Below are 17,778 nucleotides of genomic sequence, written 5' to 3'. Positions count from 1 at the left end.
CTGAGCTCCGCCCTGAATTCCTTTCAGGGCTTGTTCAAAGTCATTGACTACCCTGGCTAAACACTCAAGATTTGTAGCACTGGACAGGCAGCAATACTCCTTAGCTGGCCGACTACACCATACCCAGGGCAAGTGAGGTCAAAGTATGCCTTTTGACAACTCAAAGAGGCAGGGAGCACCCGTAACTTCGCGTTGCCAAAACGGTGTTAGGGCCAGGGAGGTGGCATCAAGCTCCTCCCGTCCCCGGGGCAGTCGGCGCATAGTCGTGCGAGATCCAGGGTTGGGGGTGACGGATAGTCACACCCACCTAACCCTCTCGCTGGTGCCTGGGCACCATGAACCTCGGCAAACACTCTCACCCGGCCGCCCAGCCCCTGCAGAGGCCTCCTCTCCCTGGGTAGTAGGGGTTGGCCGGGAGCCAGGCAAAGCGCTCACTGAGCCTGCAGCTCCCCACACTCTGGCTGCTCTAGGAGCGCGCAAATGTACCGCCCAAAGAGAGCGCCGGAAGTAAGCGCACGATTTCCGGTTCCCAGCCTGTGGGCCGCTCTAGCGCGTCTCGCCTCGTTGGTATTTGCAGCGGGCTTGCACAGCTCGGGTCAAAGGCCGCAAGATTGTTCCGAGCCCGCGCAAACTCACGTGCGAGCCCCACTTCGCGAGTCTTGCTTCTAGTCCTTGCTCCAGGTGGAGGCGCACGCGGGTCTTCGCTGGCCTGCGGGGTCGGAGGTGCCGCCGACGTGGAGCAGAGACTGCAAAGGAAGTTGAATTCTAATGCAGTTTCCTGGAGTAGCTCTGGAATTTTCTTCTGACTTCCGTTTTACCTCCATTATGAAATGGCCCGAAGTCATTCGTTAACCCCCTGCAAACCACAATCCCGCCGGTCTTCAAAATTCATCTCATTGCCATCTAAAACTATGGAAGTGTAAAGAAAATTTTTTTTATTAAAGTTCACCTCATTGCCAGCGTTCATTTAAAAAAACCATTTATTAGATGTCAAATTGGCACATCAGATAAGACAGGCACTGCCCAGTGAGAGCCTGCACTGATGCGAATACACCAAAAACTGTAAAAGTCAAAATATTAAACAGCACAAGTGCCTCCAACAGACATACTTCTAAGGGGTCCAAAGGAACTAGAGATTGCAGCATATTCTCAGGTTTAGATAGATAGATAGATAGATAGATAGATAGATAGATAGATAGATAGATAGTCATTTCCCCACCCTCCTCGGACTACACAAGGAAAGATATCAAAAAATAAGACAGAACTCCTGCAGTCAGATTGGGCCCTGAAAGGATGGATCAAATATCAAGTCATCTTGATATCAGATCAACAGCTTTCTCAACCTGCAAAACTAAAACTGTTAGGGACCAAACGACGGTCTCTAGGACCTGAGTCATGTTTACCAGAAAGAGACAGGATATGCGCTCATCCTGCCTGGCCAATCATGTAACGCCAGCTACTCCTGTAACTGAGACAAAGAACTGCCTGTATATAAGCCGCCATACTTCTTTGTTCGCGGCTCTTGTCAGATTCCCTTGTGTGGGATGAGACTTGGACCCTAGCGCGCTAGGAATAAACAAACTCCCTTCTTGCGTTTGCAATACTGTGGTGGCCTTGCTCTCTCGGTCGGTTCGGAGATACGGGCTCGGAGCATAACAAAAACAATGGATATACACATTTCTAATGAAGATAATTTATTCACTTTTTAAACAGATGGTCCAAGCAAAAACACTTTCCAACTGAAATCCTATAGGCATAACAAGTTTAATGAACAATTTCAAATAGACTCTTTATTCAGATAAACTGTAACCTGCTTAGCACATATATGCAGTAAATTGGCAGATTACTTTGAGCAAAATCTGCAGTATCATTATACATCATGTTGTAGTCATCAGAACAATGCTACTTAATTATACAGAACTGCAAGGTCAGACTCAGAATGTCATTTGTGGTGAAATGTCACTTGTTTTTAGTTTTAACTCCCTGAATTACTGCGTTAATCATTGTCTGTGTTAAATGGGGAGATGTGAATAGACTATTACCTACTGCAGTAAAGCTGTAAACAAAATTACTTTTAGTTCAAGAATAACAATTCCACAGTTTTTTAAATTACAAAATGTCAAACGTTGACATCTGAATGTTATTGGAATAATGCTGTTTTCATCAGTGATGGCTATTACAAACCTGATATTCTAGCAATCACATTAAGGACTTGTTTGATACACATTTTCACCGCTACATCAATAACAAAACCCATGACATTTGTTCAATGGTTGATTTCCTCAGTACAAAGTTTTCATTCTGCATGTGTCAACATCCATGCTGCAAAATGTTGTGAACCAATTGTTCCTAGCAATAAACTTCTGCACTTAGTTTTTCATCCTGAACTTTCATCCAAATATTCATTAAAACTAACATGGTAGGCTAATGATATCTCTGCGTTAATGACCATCAGTGGACTCTGTCAGTTAACACTGTAAACAGAAGGGTAAAAAAGCCATCATCATAAAAACAGCATGTGTCTCACTGATGGACACGGACTGCTTCCTTCAACTCCTTGGGCTCAGAACCTCTGGTTCTTTAACGTTAACAACAATTCCATTTAACAATATTTTGCTCCAGTATTTATATGTAACAGTAGTATCTAGAGACCTATATATTTTCAAGTATTTTGATTAAACAATTTATATGTAGCTTCCTTTAGATTTGAAGAAGAGAACCTTTTTTTAAAAAACCAAAACTCAACTAAAACCTTAAAGGCTGTACTCTGTAGAGTCTGCAATCTCTGATTATAGGGATGGGGTTTGAACCTGAAGTCCTGGGGAGTCTCTCTGTTGCTTTGTAACCATACATGTAAGTCAGGCTTGGGATGAAGTGCTAAGGGAGTGAAGCATGTGCACAGGGCAGCCGTCATGATGAGCGTCCTTACCCGCCTGTCTCAGTCCCCAGCTGCCTGCAGTTTTAACATCTGGTGCAAATGCCAACTTACAACACAATGTGGCTGAGAGACCCAAGGTTAAATGCTAGCTTCAGTACGTTGCTATTTTTGTGTGTGGGCAAGGTACTGCTTTTACCCTCTGTGGGCTCTACTTCCGTTTTATGAAGTGAGGATAGTCCTTTTCTGTCAGATTTATTCTGAAGAGTAAATTAAATGATAAACAAAGTATGGAGTGTGCAGACTAAACAAGAGTTAGAAATTGTGTATCATTCTTTGGTTCATACAAATGGAATCTGGATAGTAATTGAGTTAGAATTCTGCCTTCAGTGGCTGTGAAATTGACTAGGCTTCCTTGGTTATAAAACAGAAACCTTGGTGTCTAAATCAAGGCTGTGGTGAAAATTAAATGGTATATTACATGGAATGTGTGTACAGTGCTTAGTACAGTGCCTGGCACATAAGGGGTAATTGTGCTCCAGTTTTCAGTACATATACTGAGAAACAAAAACATTAATGAAAATTTGCTGTATCTACACAGTGTTTTGTGAGTGGGTTTGCTGATTGAGAGTAAGATGTGTTTTCAACCTGAAATTTCTCCCACACCTGGTACATTTAAAAGGTTCCTCTCCCGTGTGACTCTTCTGGTGGCATGCAAGCTCTGAGTCCAAAATAAAACTTTCCGTGCATGTTTTGGGTTTATGGGGCTTTTCCCCTCTGTGAGTGCTCTGATGAGAGATAAGCTCTCTGAGGTAGAATGAAAGGTCTTCGAACACTCGGGACACTTTAAGGGTTTGAATTTTGAGAATGAAAGCAATTTCCCCTCAATTGCTGTAGTGTTCAGATTGTCCTTGTGGCCTCTCCCGGGAAGGTATACGAGGGCTGCCCAAAGCATTTCCTGCTGGGACTGCACAGCTGCTGGGTGGCTGACCTGTGCTTTTCCTCGGGCAAAGCAAGATTTGTTTTCTGAACATATTTATTGCCGGCTTTTGTGGCAATGTGGGTTTTCTGATGCTGTGGCAGTCCCCGGAGCTGCGTGAACCCCCTTCCACATATGCCATACCTATGGATTTTCTCCTTCAGGTGGGTCTTCCTGTGCTGAGACAGGTGCGAGGGCTGGCAGAAGCTGCTGCCACACTGTGTACAATTATGGCTTCTCACCAGTGTGGTTTCTCCTGTGAGCTCTCAGGTTGGATCTGTGATTGAAAATCTTCCTGCAGTCATCACATTTACACTTTTTCTTTCCTACATGTGTTTTCTGATGCCAAACGAGGTATGAACTATCACTGAAGCTTTGGTCACATTCAGGACACTTGTGTGACTTTTTGGTTTCTTCTTTGGGAAATAGAAGAATCTTGAGAAGGGCTCTGGTTCTTAAACTTTGAGCTAGTTCTATCTTCGGGGTGTGGTTTTCAATGGTAACTAAAAGGCTTCTGAACCTTTTCTTGCAAGCACAAGTTCCACCTGCTATTTTCCTTTCAAAGTTTCCAGCTCCATGCTCAGAGCATTTTTCTGGGTAATAGATGAGGGGTACAGCAAGGGAACATTTTTCTAGGGCAAGCTCTTCAAGTCCCATAGATTCTAGATGTAGCTGCTGATTAACCTCAATCTTATCATCTTCTGCTGATAAAAACAAAACAAAATATAAACACTCTCAAGTAGTACTGGGGTGAGAACAAACTACTTATAGTTACACAGAGGACCAGGAAATTGTAGGATGGCTGACAAAACTCAGGCCTGCCAGAAAGAAAAAAAAATTCATTCCTTTTTAGTGTTCTCCCAAATATTCATAATTTATAAAGCCAATATGTCAATCCAAAAGGGATTTTCTTTTCCTTCCAAAGCAACAGCCCTATGATTGCCCCAATTTGCTGCCTAGAAAGGATTTCTGGGCTGCAGGGCAGTGTGTGGAAACCCAGTCCTCAGTGGTTTTACTGATTCAAGAAAACCAAATTCAGGAAAGTCAGTGCAGCTAGAATGTGATGGCAAAATACCAGAGAAGAGGGCAGATGTCCAGGCAGTGAGCTCTGGGCATCTAGATGGGGTCCCCTTAAGACTCTGGCTGCATATTAATCTGTACATGCATGTGAGGAAACAACCCCAGGCCCAAAAAAAAACCACCAAAAAGGAATAGAAAGAGCAATCTCCAGAGTTCACAAAACACTTCAGTAGTTCATCTTCCAAAGTGGAGACAGTCCCTGCTGCACAAAGCATCAGGCAGTATCCTTAGACACTGCCTTAGCAGGAGGCCAAATCAGCCCTAGATTAAAGATTGCTCTGAACACACCCTAACAGAACAAAAATCAAGACTTGAAAGGATATTTATTCCAAGTAACTTAAATTAGCACCCCACACCAAAGTCCGAAAACTGTTCTGAAAAAACAATAAAATCCAGCATCCAAAAACATAAAACTCACAATGGCCAACATCCAATAAAAAATTACCAGGCATGGAAGCAAGCAGAAAAATATGACCCATAATATATTCAAAAGCAGAGACATTACTTTGCCAACTAAGGTCCATCTAGTCAAGACTATGGTTTTTCCAGTAGTCATGTATGGATGTGAGAGTTGGACTGTGAAGAAGGCTGAGCGCGGAAGAATTGATGCTTTTAAACTGTGGTGTTGGAGAAGACTCTTGAGAGTCCCTTGGACTGCAAGGAGATCCAACCAGTGCATTCTGAAGGAGATCAGCCCTGGGATTTCTTTGGAAGGAATGATGCTAAAGCTGAAACTCCAGTACTTTGGCCACCTCATGCGAAGAGTTGACTCATTCATTGGAAACGACTCTGATGCTGGGAGGGATTGGGGGCAGGAGGAGAAGGGGACGACAGAGGATGAGATGGCTGGATGGCATCACCGACTCGATGGATGTGAGTTTGAGTGAACTCCGGGAGTTGGTGATGGGCAGGGAGGCATGGCATGCTGCGATTCATGGGGTCGAAAAGAGTCGGACACGACTGAGCGACTGAACTGAACTGAACTAGAAGCAAAATCAATCAACAAAAGCAGACCCAGAAATGACAGATGACAAAACTAGTAGAAAGAACATTTAAAGAGCTATTATAAATGTGCTTCACATGTTCAAGAAGTTAGAGGAAAACAACATGATGAAGAAAGAAGTAGAAAATATAAAATGTGAGTTATGGGAAAGTTCAAATAGTCAACCCTAGTCAAGGATAAAATTTACTCAGGCATGGGGACATTTCTACATATAGCTCCTTTTAAGTGAGAAAGGCACACCATTCCCTATGATTAAAGCAATTTCCAACTTTTTAAAAATTTCCAAATAATAGTAACCCATACTAATGGAACTTCACAAGTAAAATTATGAATTGACCATAACAAATATTTGGAATGATTACCAGGTACTGCCATGTCTTATGCAAAACCATAGTCACTGTAATAGACAGGAATTTTGCCCCTTTTTTGGCCACACCCTTTGGCTTGCCGGATTTTAGTTCTCCACCTGGGCAGTCCTAAACACTGGACCACCAGGGAATTACTGATTTTTGCCTAAGACTCATCTCACCCTTTGAAAAATCACACTCATTGAAGTTATTGTCATTTCCACATAAATAATTCAAGGATAGGTCCCACTCTCCCATACCAACAAGTGGATGAGATATGCAATGCTTATTTAACTTATATGCAGAGTACATCATGAGAAACGCTGGACTGGAAGAAACACAAACTGGAATCAAGATTGCTGGGAGAAATATCAATAACCTCACATATGCAGATGACACCACCCTTATGGCAGAAAGTGAAGAGGAACTAAGGAGCCTCTTGATGAAAGTGAAAGAGGAGAGTGAAAAAGTTGGCTTAAAGCTCAACATTCAGAAAACTAAGATCATGGCATCCGGTCCCATCACTTCATGGGAAATAGATGGGGAAACAGTGGAAACAGTGTCAGACTTTATTTTTGGGGGCTCCAAAATCACTGCAGACGGTGACTGCTGCCATGAAATGAAAAGACGCTTACTCCTTGGAAGAAAAGTTATGACCAACCTAGATAGCATATTCAAAAGCAGAGACATTACTTTGCCGACTAAGGTCCATCTAGTCAAGGCTATGGTTTTTCCTGTGGTCATGTATGGATGTGAGAGTTGGACTGTGAAGAAGGCTGAGCGCCGAAGAATTGATGCTTTTGAGCTGTGTTGTTGGAGAAGACTCTTGAGAGTCCCTTGGACTGCAAGGAGATCCAACCAGTGCATTCTGAAGGAGATCAGCCCTGGGATTTCTTTGGAAGGAATGATGCTAAAGCTGAAACTCCAGTACTTTGGCCACCTCATGAGAAGAGTTGATTCATTGGAAAAGACTCTGATGCTGGGAGGGATTGGGGGCAGGAGGAGAAGGGGACGACCGAGGATGAGATGGCTGGATGGCATCACCGACTCGATGGACGTGAGTCTGAGTGAACTGCGGGAGATGGTGATGAACAGGGAGGCCTGGCGTGCTGCGATTCATGGGGTCGAAAAGAGTCGGACACGACTGAGCGACTGAACTCAACTGAACTGAATCCTAGAAAGTTCCAAAACACAGGAAACAATTGTGTTACCAATCAAGGCCTTGTCCTCAAAACACTCCTGTGTCGCTTCTCTGCTGAGGGACCTCTGGGCAGGGTGCAGACTCACATACTCCTCTTGAGAAAAATAGACAGCCAGGTCCTCAAACAACACTGGTCCCTGAAACAACAGGACAGCCCATCTCAGGCCAAGCCAGAAAGCTACTACCTTACTCAGTCTGGGAATGCTGAGAAAAGCTAGAAATATCAGAGGCAAGAGCTTGTTGGAAAAGGTATCTGACCGCTGGGGTGGGGTTATGAGTGGGTTCTGAGGGCTGGAGGTAGGATTTAGGACGGAGGGAGTAAAAATAGATGTAATTTTGGAGGCAACAGTGTAAGGACCAAAACGGTAAACTCTGAGAAGTTCTGGAAGAGTCTGTTAGAAGAGAATAGAGGGAACAACTCTCAGCAAGGGAGTTAAGTAGCGTTGCTGTAAGGCAGTGCTACCCATTCTTTTTGGCACCAGGGACTGGTTATGTGGGAGACAGCCTGTCCACAGCCAGAGGCGGGGGGAGGGGGAGGTGGTGGATTTGGGGATAATTCAAGTACATTACATTCATTGTGCACTCTACATCTGTTATTACCTCAGCTCCACCTCAGATCATCAGGCATTAGACATTAAATTCTGGAAGTTGGGGATCCTTGCTCTAAGAGAAAGGAGATGAGTGAGCAGCCCAGGAAGAATCACAAAGCGAACACGAGGTCTAGGATTCTCCCAGTATCTTTCCCTGTCCTTCTTCCTCCTGACACTAATTGTTAAGCGCAGTCATATCCAGGCCTATTTCTCCTTCGCTACATTCACCAGTTCTATAAATCCTATAGAATTCTGGTGTGATTAAGAACCACCTGGGGTTTCTCTTCATTCAACAGGTGTGGAATAAAGCTTAGAAAACTGTTTAAGTTTGAGCAGCATTTCAGAAATACTGAGGTACTCTTACGTAGTCTCCTATGCGCCCGTTCCCAGTTGGAGGTTCTAAAAGGCCGGTTCTGATTAGCCATTTCTTCTCTCTGTCTTAGGCAGGAACAAAGACAGCTTGGTAAAAGCGCTCACGGGGATCAGGAGCCCTTACATCACGACCGGCATGCCTAACCCTCTTCTACAAGAGGCCAGGCGGAGGCCAGAAAGGAGCGACCGGATCTTGGACCAAGAGAAGGGACCTGGTCTCATCTGGGCCATGGTTGTAGGGAGTGTGGATGCCATCTTGGGGGGTGGGTGGGGTGGTGGTAGTGCATTCTTCCAGTCGCCACAGGGACCTCGGGGCAGATAATGGAGGGGAGAGTAGTCCTGCTGCTGCTGCTAAGTCGCTTCCGACTCTGTGCGACCCCACAGACGGCAGCCCACCAGGCTCCCCCGTCCCTGGGATTCTCCAGGCAAGAACACTGGAGTGGGTTGCCATTTCCCTCTCCAATGCATGAAAGTGAAAAGTGAAAGTGAAGTCGCTCAGTTGTGTCCGACCCTCAGCGACCCCATGGGCTGCAGCCTTCCAGGCTCCTCCATCCATGCGATTTTCCAGGCAAGAGTACTGGAGTGTTGTTGCCATTGCCTTCTCCGGAGAATAGTCCTTGGAGGGGCCAATTCGGCTGTCGAACTCCTCCACGCACCCACTTCGCTTCCCTGAATCCTTTAAGACCTTAGGCGATAACTCCTCTCCCGGGCTCAGCTTCGGAAAGGCAGACTCCCGGCCTGGTCGGGCCCCACCTAGGGCTCCGAGACTAAAAATCTCAGAAAGCCTGCAAAAGCAAGAAAAAGCAACGCGCAGCTGAAACTGGAGACGGGGACCCGATGCACAACTAAGCTCCTGCGCTCCCTTACGCTAGACCTGCCGAGAAATCCACGGGACGCGGTCCATCCTCGTGCTTTTCCGCAGCTCTGCCCTGTGATTGGCTAGCGTGATCTCAGAGGGGCTAGTCCCTTTTGAATATCGACCAATCGGGCGCCTTAACAGAAGATCTGAGGCTCACCGGGCATTCTGGGAGATATAGTTTTCCCTTGGTTTTCCCAAGCATTTCCGGTTCCGCTACCAGGGTCTCCTCTGTGAGCTCCCTACCCGCCGACCTGAGGAAGTGGAACGTTAGCTTGACCACGGAGGGAGGGGCGTAATGTTTCAAGGAAGAAGGAGAGCAAGCAGATGAGGAGAATCCGGTACCCGAAGAGTATCGGCTCTGAAATGTGGGTTCGGCAGGCATTGTCCCATGGGTCCTAAACTTCGGTCGAGCCGGGGTGAGGTCTCTGAGTGGCCAGGAGTACGGGTTCTAGTCTTGACCTGTGTCTTGGGTGGACTGCGAGGCGGTGGAATGTAAATAGGGTATCATCTGCGTGGGCAGAGTTCAGGTCGGCATAGGCGGGATTGCTGATATGTCCAAAGTATTCTAGGGGCATTGTGCCCGGGGAATGCAGCCCAACCGTCCCAGATTGAGCTCAGAGCCACAACAGGCCTCAAGCGGCAGTAGAGCCATCCGATTGCTTCAATGGACATTGTAGGCCACCTAATAACTTCACAGTCGATCTGCCCCATTACCACATATATTCTCTTTACTGGCACTGGGTGCCGTAGTGTAGGGGTGTGGTATTAGAAATTTGAGCTCCTTCCGCAGCTCTGCACTAATTGCTTGTGACCTTTTGGCCTGTATATCAATACAGCTTTGCCTTCCCCAGGTGAAAAAATATCAGAAGCTCTCAGAATATCTCTCTTCAGAGGGCAGTTTCAAAGAAGTTTTCAGTTTACAAATGTGTTTGCAAAAACACGGATGATATTATCTTCATAGAAAATTCTGAGTACGTCTCAATATATTTTCTTGGGAGGATGCACCTACCTCTTCTGTTCACATTCCAGTCTCTAGATCTTAGTCAAGAGGTCACATAACCACACCTAGCTCGAAGGAGGCAAGTAAGCTAGTAGTACACAGAACAGCCCACACCCAGCTAAAAAGCACAAGTGCTATTACAGTGACAGAGAGGGAGGAAGCAGATATTGGAGACAGCTGGCAGTAAGTGCCATGGAGATATGTTGAAAATGGAAAAAGATGAATGGAAATGGATGGGAAGACATGAAGAATTACAGTAGAGAAAAATTGGAAATGACCTAATTTCTAAGTATTTTTCCTCTTTTGCAGGAGGAAACATTGCAGCCAATTAAGATGGTATATAGAAGTTTTTGATAACATGGGGAAATGTTTCCAATGTAAGTTTAAAAATGTGATACCAAGTTGTACATAAAATGCCAACATAATTAAAAATGTATTGAGGGACTTCCCTGGTGGTCCAGTGGTTAAGACTCCACACTCCCAAAGCCAGGGCCCCAGGTTAAATTTTTTTTTTTTTTTTTAAAGACTGTTTCCCTTCCTCTTATAACCTGCTTACCAAGTTTCTGGTTATCGATTTAGTTTCCCAGGAACACTAAGAGAAGAGGTGTCTGGAGCAGGAATAGGAGCAGTCCAGTGACTCTTAACTATCAGAAAGTAAGCCAGAATTTGGTTTAAACCTCACTCTTCTGTGATTCTGGTGGGTAAGCCCAGTCTCAGGGTACACTGACAGAAAAATGGAGAATCAGATCCTCCCAATATACTGTCCTGACCCTCTTAGTCCAGGCTAAGTGACTCTGTCTCAATTTTAATTGCAGAAATCAGTATCAGCCTTTGTCATCCAACTATACACTTGCATCATTTTTCAGCCAAAGGAATTTTTTTTTGGAAGCAACTTACTTGATTCCTGGTTGAACCATCTTTGATCCATGCAAATTTTCCCCTTTCACTTATTTTCCAATACAAATGTGATAAAGTCTTTGCTTCTTTAGACTTACGTGTATCCAGAGAGTTGTGGGGGCTTCTTTGTTGCTTTTTTGTTGTGGTGGTGATAGTTGTTTTTTGGCCATGCCACCCAGCTTGTGGAATCCTAGTTTCCAGACCAAGGATTGAACCCAGAGAAATCACCAAGTCCCAGTCACTAGATCACCAGAAATTCCCTAGAGAGATTGTTTGCCCATGTAGATCTATTTTATGGATTTTTCTCTTTTCATTGTGGTTTATTACAGAATAGTGAATATATTTCCCAGTGGTATACAGTAGGACCTTATTGTTTATTTTTTTTATATATAGTAGTTTGTATTTGCTAATCCCAGACTCTTAAATTATTTCCTCCACCACTCCCTTTCTCCTTTGGTAATATATGCCCAAGACTAGGATTGCTGGATCATATGACAACTCTATTTTTAGTTTTCTAAGGAGCCTCCATATTGTTCTCCATAGTGGCTGCATAATTTACATTCCTATCAACATTGTAGGAGGTTCTGCTTTTCTACACATCCTCTCCAATTTGTTATTTGGCTGCTTGAGGTGAACAGCTGGCTCACTTGAGAAGACCCTGATGCTTGGAAAGATTGAAGGCAAAAGGAGAAGGGGGAAGCAGAGGATGATGTGGTTAGATAGCATCACTGACTCATTGGACATGAATCTGAGCAAATTCCGGGGTGAAGGACAGGGAAGCCTGGTGTGCTGCAGTCCAAAGAGTTGGACATGACTTAGCGACTGAACAATGACAATTAACAAGACTTCAAATTGTGTAGTTGATTTACAATGTTGTGTTAATTTCAGGTATACATCACAGTGATTGAGTTATACATACATTGAATCTTTTTCGGGTTCTTTACCCATATAGGTTATTATAAAATACTGAGTAGAGTTTCCTGTGCCATACAGTAGGTCTTTGTTGGTCTGTCGATGGACATTTAGGTTGCTTCCATGTCTTGGCTATTGTAAACAGTGCTGCAGTGAACATTGAGCTGCATGTATCTTTTCTTTTTAAATTACTATTAGAGTATGGTTGCTTTACAATGTTGTTAGTTTCTACTGCACAGTAAAGTGAATCAGCTTTACATATATACATATATCCCCTCTTTTTTGGCTTTCTTTTCCATTTAGGTCACCCACAGAGCACTGAGTAGAATTCCCTGAGCTATACAGTGTTCTCATTAGTTACTTATTTTATACACAGTATCAATAGTGTATATATGGGCAATCCCAATCTCCCAATTCATCCCACCTCCCACCCCCCTTGGTGTCCATACATTTATTTTCTACATCTGTGCCTCTATTTCTGCTTTGCAAATAAGATCATCAGTACCATTTTTCTAGATTCTATATATATGCATTAATATATGCTATTTGTTTGTCTCTTTCTAACTTCACTCTGTATGACAATCTCTAAGTCCAGTCACATCTCTACAGATGACCCAATTTCATTCCTTTTTATGGCTGGATAATATTCCAATGTATATATGGTACACATCTTCTTTATCCATTCCTCTGGTTTTTAAATGTTTTAATTTTTATTTACTTTTGGTTGTGCTGGGTCTTCATTGCCCATGCACAGGCTTTCTCTGGTTGCAGTGATCAGGGTCTCCTCTTCGTCACAGAGCATGGGATTCTCATTGCAGTGGCTTCTCTTGTTGCAGAGCACAGCCTCCAGTTGCGTGGGCTTCAGTAGTTGCAGCACACAGGCACACGAGTTGCAGCTCGCAGGCTCAGTAGTTGTGGCACATGGGCTCAGTTGCTCCATGGAATGTGGGATCTTCCCGGACCAGGGATCAAACCCATGTCCCCTGCATTGGCAGGCCAGTTCTTAACCAGTGGACAACTAGGGGAGTTCTATCCATTCCTTTGTTGATGAACATTTAGGTTGCTTTCATGTCCTGGCAATTGTAAATAGTGGTGCAATGAACATTTGGGGGCATGTATCTTGTCGAAGTATGGTTTTCTCTAGATATATGCCTAGAAGTGCAATTGCTGGCTTTTAATTTGTAGATTTTTTAATGAGGGTCATTCTGACCTGTGTGAGATTGTACCTCGTAGGTTTGATTTGCATTTCTCTAATAATTAGCAGAGCTGAGCATCTTTTCATGTGCCTATTGGCCATCTGTATGTCTTCTTTGGAGAAATGTCTGTTTAGATCTCCTCCCCATTTGATTGGGTTGTTTTTGTTGTTGTTGAGTTGTATGAGCTGTTTGTATATTTTAAAAAAATTATTTAGGCTGTGCTGGGACTTACTTGTGGCTTGAGTTGTATGAGCTGTTTGTATGTTTAAATTTTTTTTTTTTAATTTAGGCTGTGCTTGGACTTAGTCGTGGCATGTGGGGTCTTCAGTTGTGTCATGCCAGATCTAGTTCCCTGACCAGGGATGGAACCTGTGCCCCCTGCATTGGGAACATGGAGTCTTAGTCACTGGACCACCAGGGAAGTCCCTGTTTGTAAATTTTTTGAAAGTAAGCCCTTGTCAGTCACATAATTTAAAAATATTTTCTCCTAGTTGTCTTTTCATTTTGTTTATGGTTTCCTTTGCTGTGCAAAAACATGTAAGCTTGATTAGGTCCCATTTGTTTTTTATTTTTGCTTCTATTTCTATTGCCTTGGGAGACTGACCTAAGAAAATATTGCTACGATATATGTCAGGGAATGTTTTGCCTATGATCTCGTCTAGGAGTTTTGTGTCTTATATTTAAGTCTTTAAGCCATTTTGAGTTTATCTTTGTGTATAGTGTAAAGGTGTGTTCTAACTTCATTGATATACATGCCGCTGTCCAACTTTCCCACCACCACTTGCTGAAGAGACTGTTTTTTCTCCGTTGTATATTCTTGCCCCTGTGTTGAAGATTAATTGACCATAGTTATGTAGTTTATTTCTGAGCTTTCTGTTCTGTTCCATTGATCCATATGTCTGTTTTTGTGCAAATACTACACTGTTTTGATTACTGTTGCTGGGAGGATTATGCCTCCAGCTTTGTTCTTTTCCCCCAGGGTTGCTTTGGTAATTTTGGGTATTTTATGGTTCCATATAAATTTTAGGATTACTTTTTCTAATTTTGTGAAAGATATCACAGTTAATTAAATAACAGGGATTGCATTAAATCCATAGATTGCTTTGAGTAGCCCAAGCATTTTAACATTAATTCTTCTAATCCAAGAGCATGGAATCTCTTTCCATTTATTTAAATAGTCTTCAATTTCCTTTATCATTATTTTATAGTTCTCAACATCTAAGCCTTTTACCTCCTTAGTCAGACTTATTCCTAAATATTTTTTGGGGGGGCAGTTTCAAAAGGGATTTTTTTATTTTGCTCTCCCTTTCATTGTTAGTGTGAAGAAATGCAGTGGATTTCTGTTTGATCCATGCAAATGTTAATAAACCCATCAGAACCATGAGTCAGAACAATCCATTTCACCTCAAGCCAGTCTCCTGGAGCCTTTCTCCTCTCCTGGGAGTGCTCCAAGGATAGTCCCGTGTCCTCTCAGGCAAAGCAGATGCTGGTCAACAAGCTGTGTGTAGAACTTGCCATGAAGTGGCTTCTTCATGCTGTTTCTGGGATCCTGAAAAAATGTTTTTGAGGTCTACCTGGAAAGGCTGGTTTTGGAAACCCAGTTGTTTTCCTGGGTGTCAGGAAGGTTGTGATCCAAGAGAATGCATCATAGTTTAATTTGTTTATTCATTTATTTATTTTGGTTTGCGCATGGGCATTGAGCAGGGACTTCTCTAGTTGGGGTGCGAAGGAGCTTCTCTTGCTGTGGAGCTTGGGCTCTAGAGTGTGTGGACTCAGTAGTTGCAGCTCTCGGGCTTAGTTACCCCACAGCATGTGGATCGGTTCCCCGATCAGGGATTCAAGCCTCATCCCCTGCATTGGAAGGCAGATTCTTCTCTTTTTTTTTTTTTGCCTTTATTTTCGAAGGCAGAGTCTTAACCACTGGACCACTAGGGAAGTCCCAGTGCATCATGGCTTTAAATGAATCTGGAACTGAAAAGCACATTTTGTTTTTAAATTTACATTCAGTAACTAAATTGAAGGAGAGAATGATCATCTTAAAGCCAGTGATCTCTTAGATCACTTGGAAGAAATATCTCAAAACACACCAGTAACAGAGAAAAAGAAACCAGGAAGGCAAAGACTTAAGAGGACCAATCCATATTGAGCTCAGTGCCAATCAGATTTCCCTGAGCCAGTTCCTGTGGTCAGGAGATGCCCCTTCCTGCCTGTGGTCTCTAAGGTCTGAGCCTGCATTTTAAGTACACCCAGGTGATGCTAATACTGCTGGACCACAAGACAGCACTTTGAGTAGCAAGAACCTTGGCAGGGTTTGCCTCCTGTGTAACTGAAAGGGCTTACTACTGTCTCCACATTCTGTTGATACGAACTGATGGAAGGCAAGAGAAAGGATGAGGAAAATAAGCAACTTTCCTTTTTAAAAAAAAAAATTTATTTATAGCTATGCTGTGTCTTCGTTGCTGCACACAGGCTTTCTCTAGTTGTGGCGAGTGGGGCTTCTCTCCAGTTGTGGTGCGGTGGCTTCTCTCGGGAGGACAGGCTCGAGGGTGCTCAGGCTTCAGTAGTTGCAGCACGTGGCCTTAGTTACCCTGTGGTATGTGGGATCTTCCCTGAGCAGGGATCAAACTCATGTCCCCTGCATTGGCAGGCAGATTCTTAACCACTGGACCACCAAGAAAGCCCTAAATGAGCAATTTTCCTTTTTTAAAATCTCATCTTTTTAATTAAAAAATTTCAAACCTCTGAATATTTGAAATAATGCAGTAAACACCTATGTACTTTTTACGTAGCATCACCAGTTATTAATATTTAAACAATTTCCTCTTAAGGACAGGCTTGAGAACCTAAGTTGCTCACATCACTTCCACTGTTGTTCACTGGTAAAAAACTTTGGCATATGGTTTCATCTTGCTGCAAAGGAGGCTAAGAAGTACAAGCTTAACTTGTTAGCTCTTTGCCTGCTAAAGGGGGTACTGTTCTACTACTACATGAGGATGTGATTAATCAGTTGTTTTTAAAAAAGAAAGGAGAGGACGGACTTCCCTGGAAATGCAGTAGTTAAACTTTGCCTTCCAAGGCAGAAGGTTTAAGGGTTTAGCCCCTGGTTGAGGAGCTAAGATCCCATAGGCTTCCCAGCCAAAAACCCAAATCATAAAATAAAATAAAAAGCAATATTGTAACAAGTTCAATAAAGACTTTTAAAAAATGGTCTACATTAGGGAAAAAAAAAAAGAGGAGGAAGACAGTGGATACTAGGGGACAATTACTCTGACACACTGACTTGCTGGATCTTGTAACCAGTTCTCACTTCAAAATGAATTTTGGAAAGACTGCAGCTATATTTGCAGCCCATCTCTAGAAAATGTGTAGGACTTCAAGTATGCATTTTATACCCTCCTCACTCTTGATTGTTCTATCCTAAAAGTTTTTTTTTTACAAGTTTGATTATATTAAAGTTTATAGTTATTTTAAACTTATTAAAGTTTTTTAACAAGTTTGATTATAAGTTAATAGACACACTAAAGTTTTTTTTTTTTACAAGTTTGATTATAAGTTAATAATGACACACTAAATATATAGAATGCTTGAAATGCCCTGAATGGACCAAAACACATTAACCACAGCATTTTTGCTTACAACAGCATGTTTGCTGTACTTAAAACTGTAACTCTACAGAGTTGTAAATTGTATTATATTTTCATTTTGTCCATAATTTTTCAGCTTTTAAAATAGGAACTTAGAGAAACTGTTACTAAAAGAAAATATAAATATTATATAAGCTGCTTTACACAAATCAAGGTTCCACCAGCCACTAACATCTTATTGTGTAGACAACAGACTTTCTGGGTTGTTACATATCCCCTTGTTACACTACTCTTGATCTGTTTACTTACCTTTCAGACTTCTAATCTCTTTAGGTACCTTTTCATTGTCAAAATGTTAAAGAATATGCATTTAACGTTTATAAGATAGTGTGATTTTAGACTGTTTTAATCTGTCATAATGTCTGTTTGGGTGTGAATTAGGTCCTTTGAGGGTTGATCATTTTAGCCTTCTTACTCCATCCTTTGGCCATATTACCAGTGAAAGGTATTTGAAGGCAAAGGATAAATATATCCTTTAAAGTTAACATCAGATTTTGCTCAACACAAGTCCCTTAGTAACAAAGTTTGAGTTAGGTTTTGTGATGTAGACCAGGGGTCCCCAGTCCGCAGGATCTAATGCTGGATGATGTGAGGTAGAGCTGATGTAATAATAATAGCAATAAAGTGTATAATAAATATGCTTGAATCACCCCAAAACCATCCCATCCCTGGTGCGTGGAACAACTGTCTAACATAAAAACCGGTTCCTGGTGCCAAATGGGGTGGGGACCGCTGAGTAGAGCCTCCTCCAACTTGAGGGCAACTGACACTCCTCCCCCTGCCCCCCTCTCCCACTTTACACGGGAGAAACTGAACTCTGGCT

At 42.9% G+C, this 17,778-nt stretch overlaps 1 protein-coding gene across 1 annotated transcript; it reads right to left on the bottom strand.

Annotated features, from left to right (window-relative positions):
- Positions 1 to 3,468: 3,468 nt before the first annotated feature.
- ZNF597 (zinc finger protein 597) lies at positions 3,469 to 9,470 on the bottom strand. Its single transcript, XM_052652335.1, is given in 7 exon segments — positions 3,469 to 3,681; positions 3,684 to 3,795; positions 3,867 to 4,085; positions 4,087 to 4,558; positions 7,496 to 7,622; positions 9,046 to 9,200; positions 9,464 to 9,470. Coding segments are annotated over 7 exon segments (1,305 nt in total).
- Between the last annotated feature and the right edge of the window lie 8,308 nt (positions 9,471 to 17,778).

The sequence above is a fragment of the Budorcas taxicolor genome, chromosome 2, assembly GCF_023091745.1.
Source record: "Budorcas taxicolor isolate Tak-1 chromosome 2, Takin1.1, whole genome shotgun sequence".
In the NCBI taxonomy this organism is placed as follows: domain Eukaryota; kingdom Metazoa; phylum Chordata; class Mammalia; order Artiodactyla; family Bovidae; genus Budorcas; species Budorcas taxicolor.
This window is presented reverse-complemented; position numbering and strand designations above follow the sequence as displayed.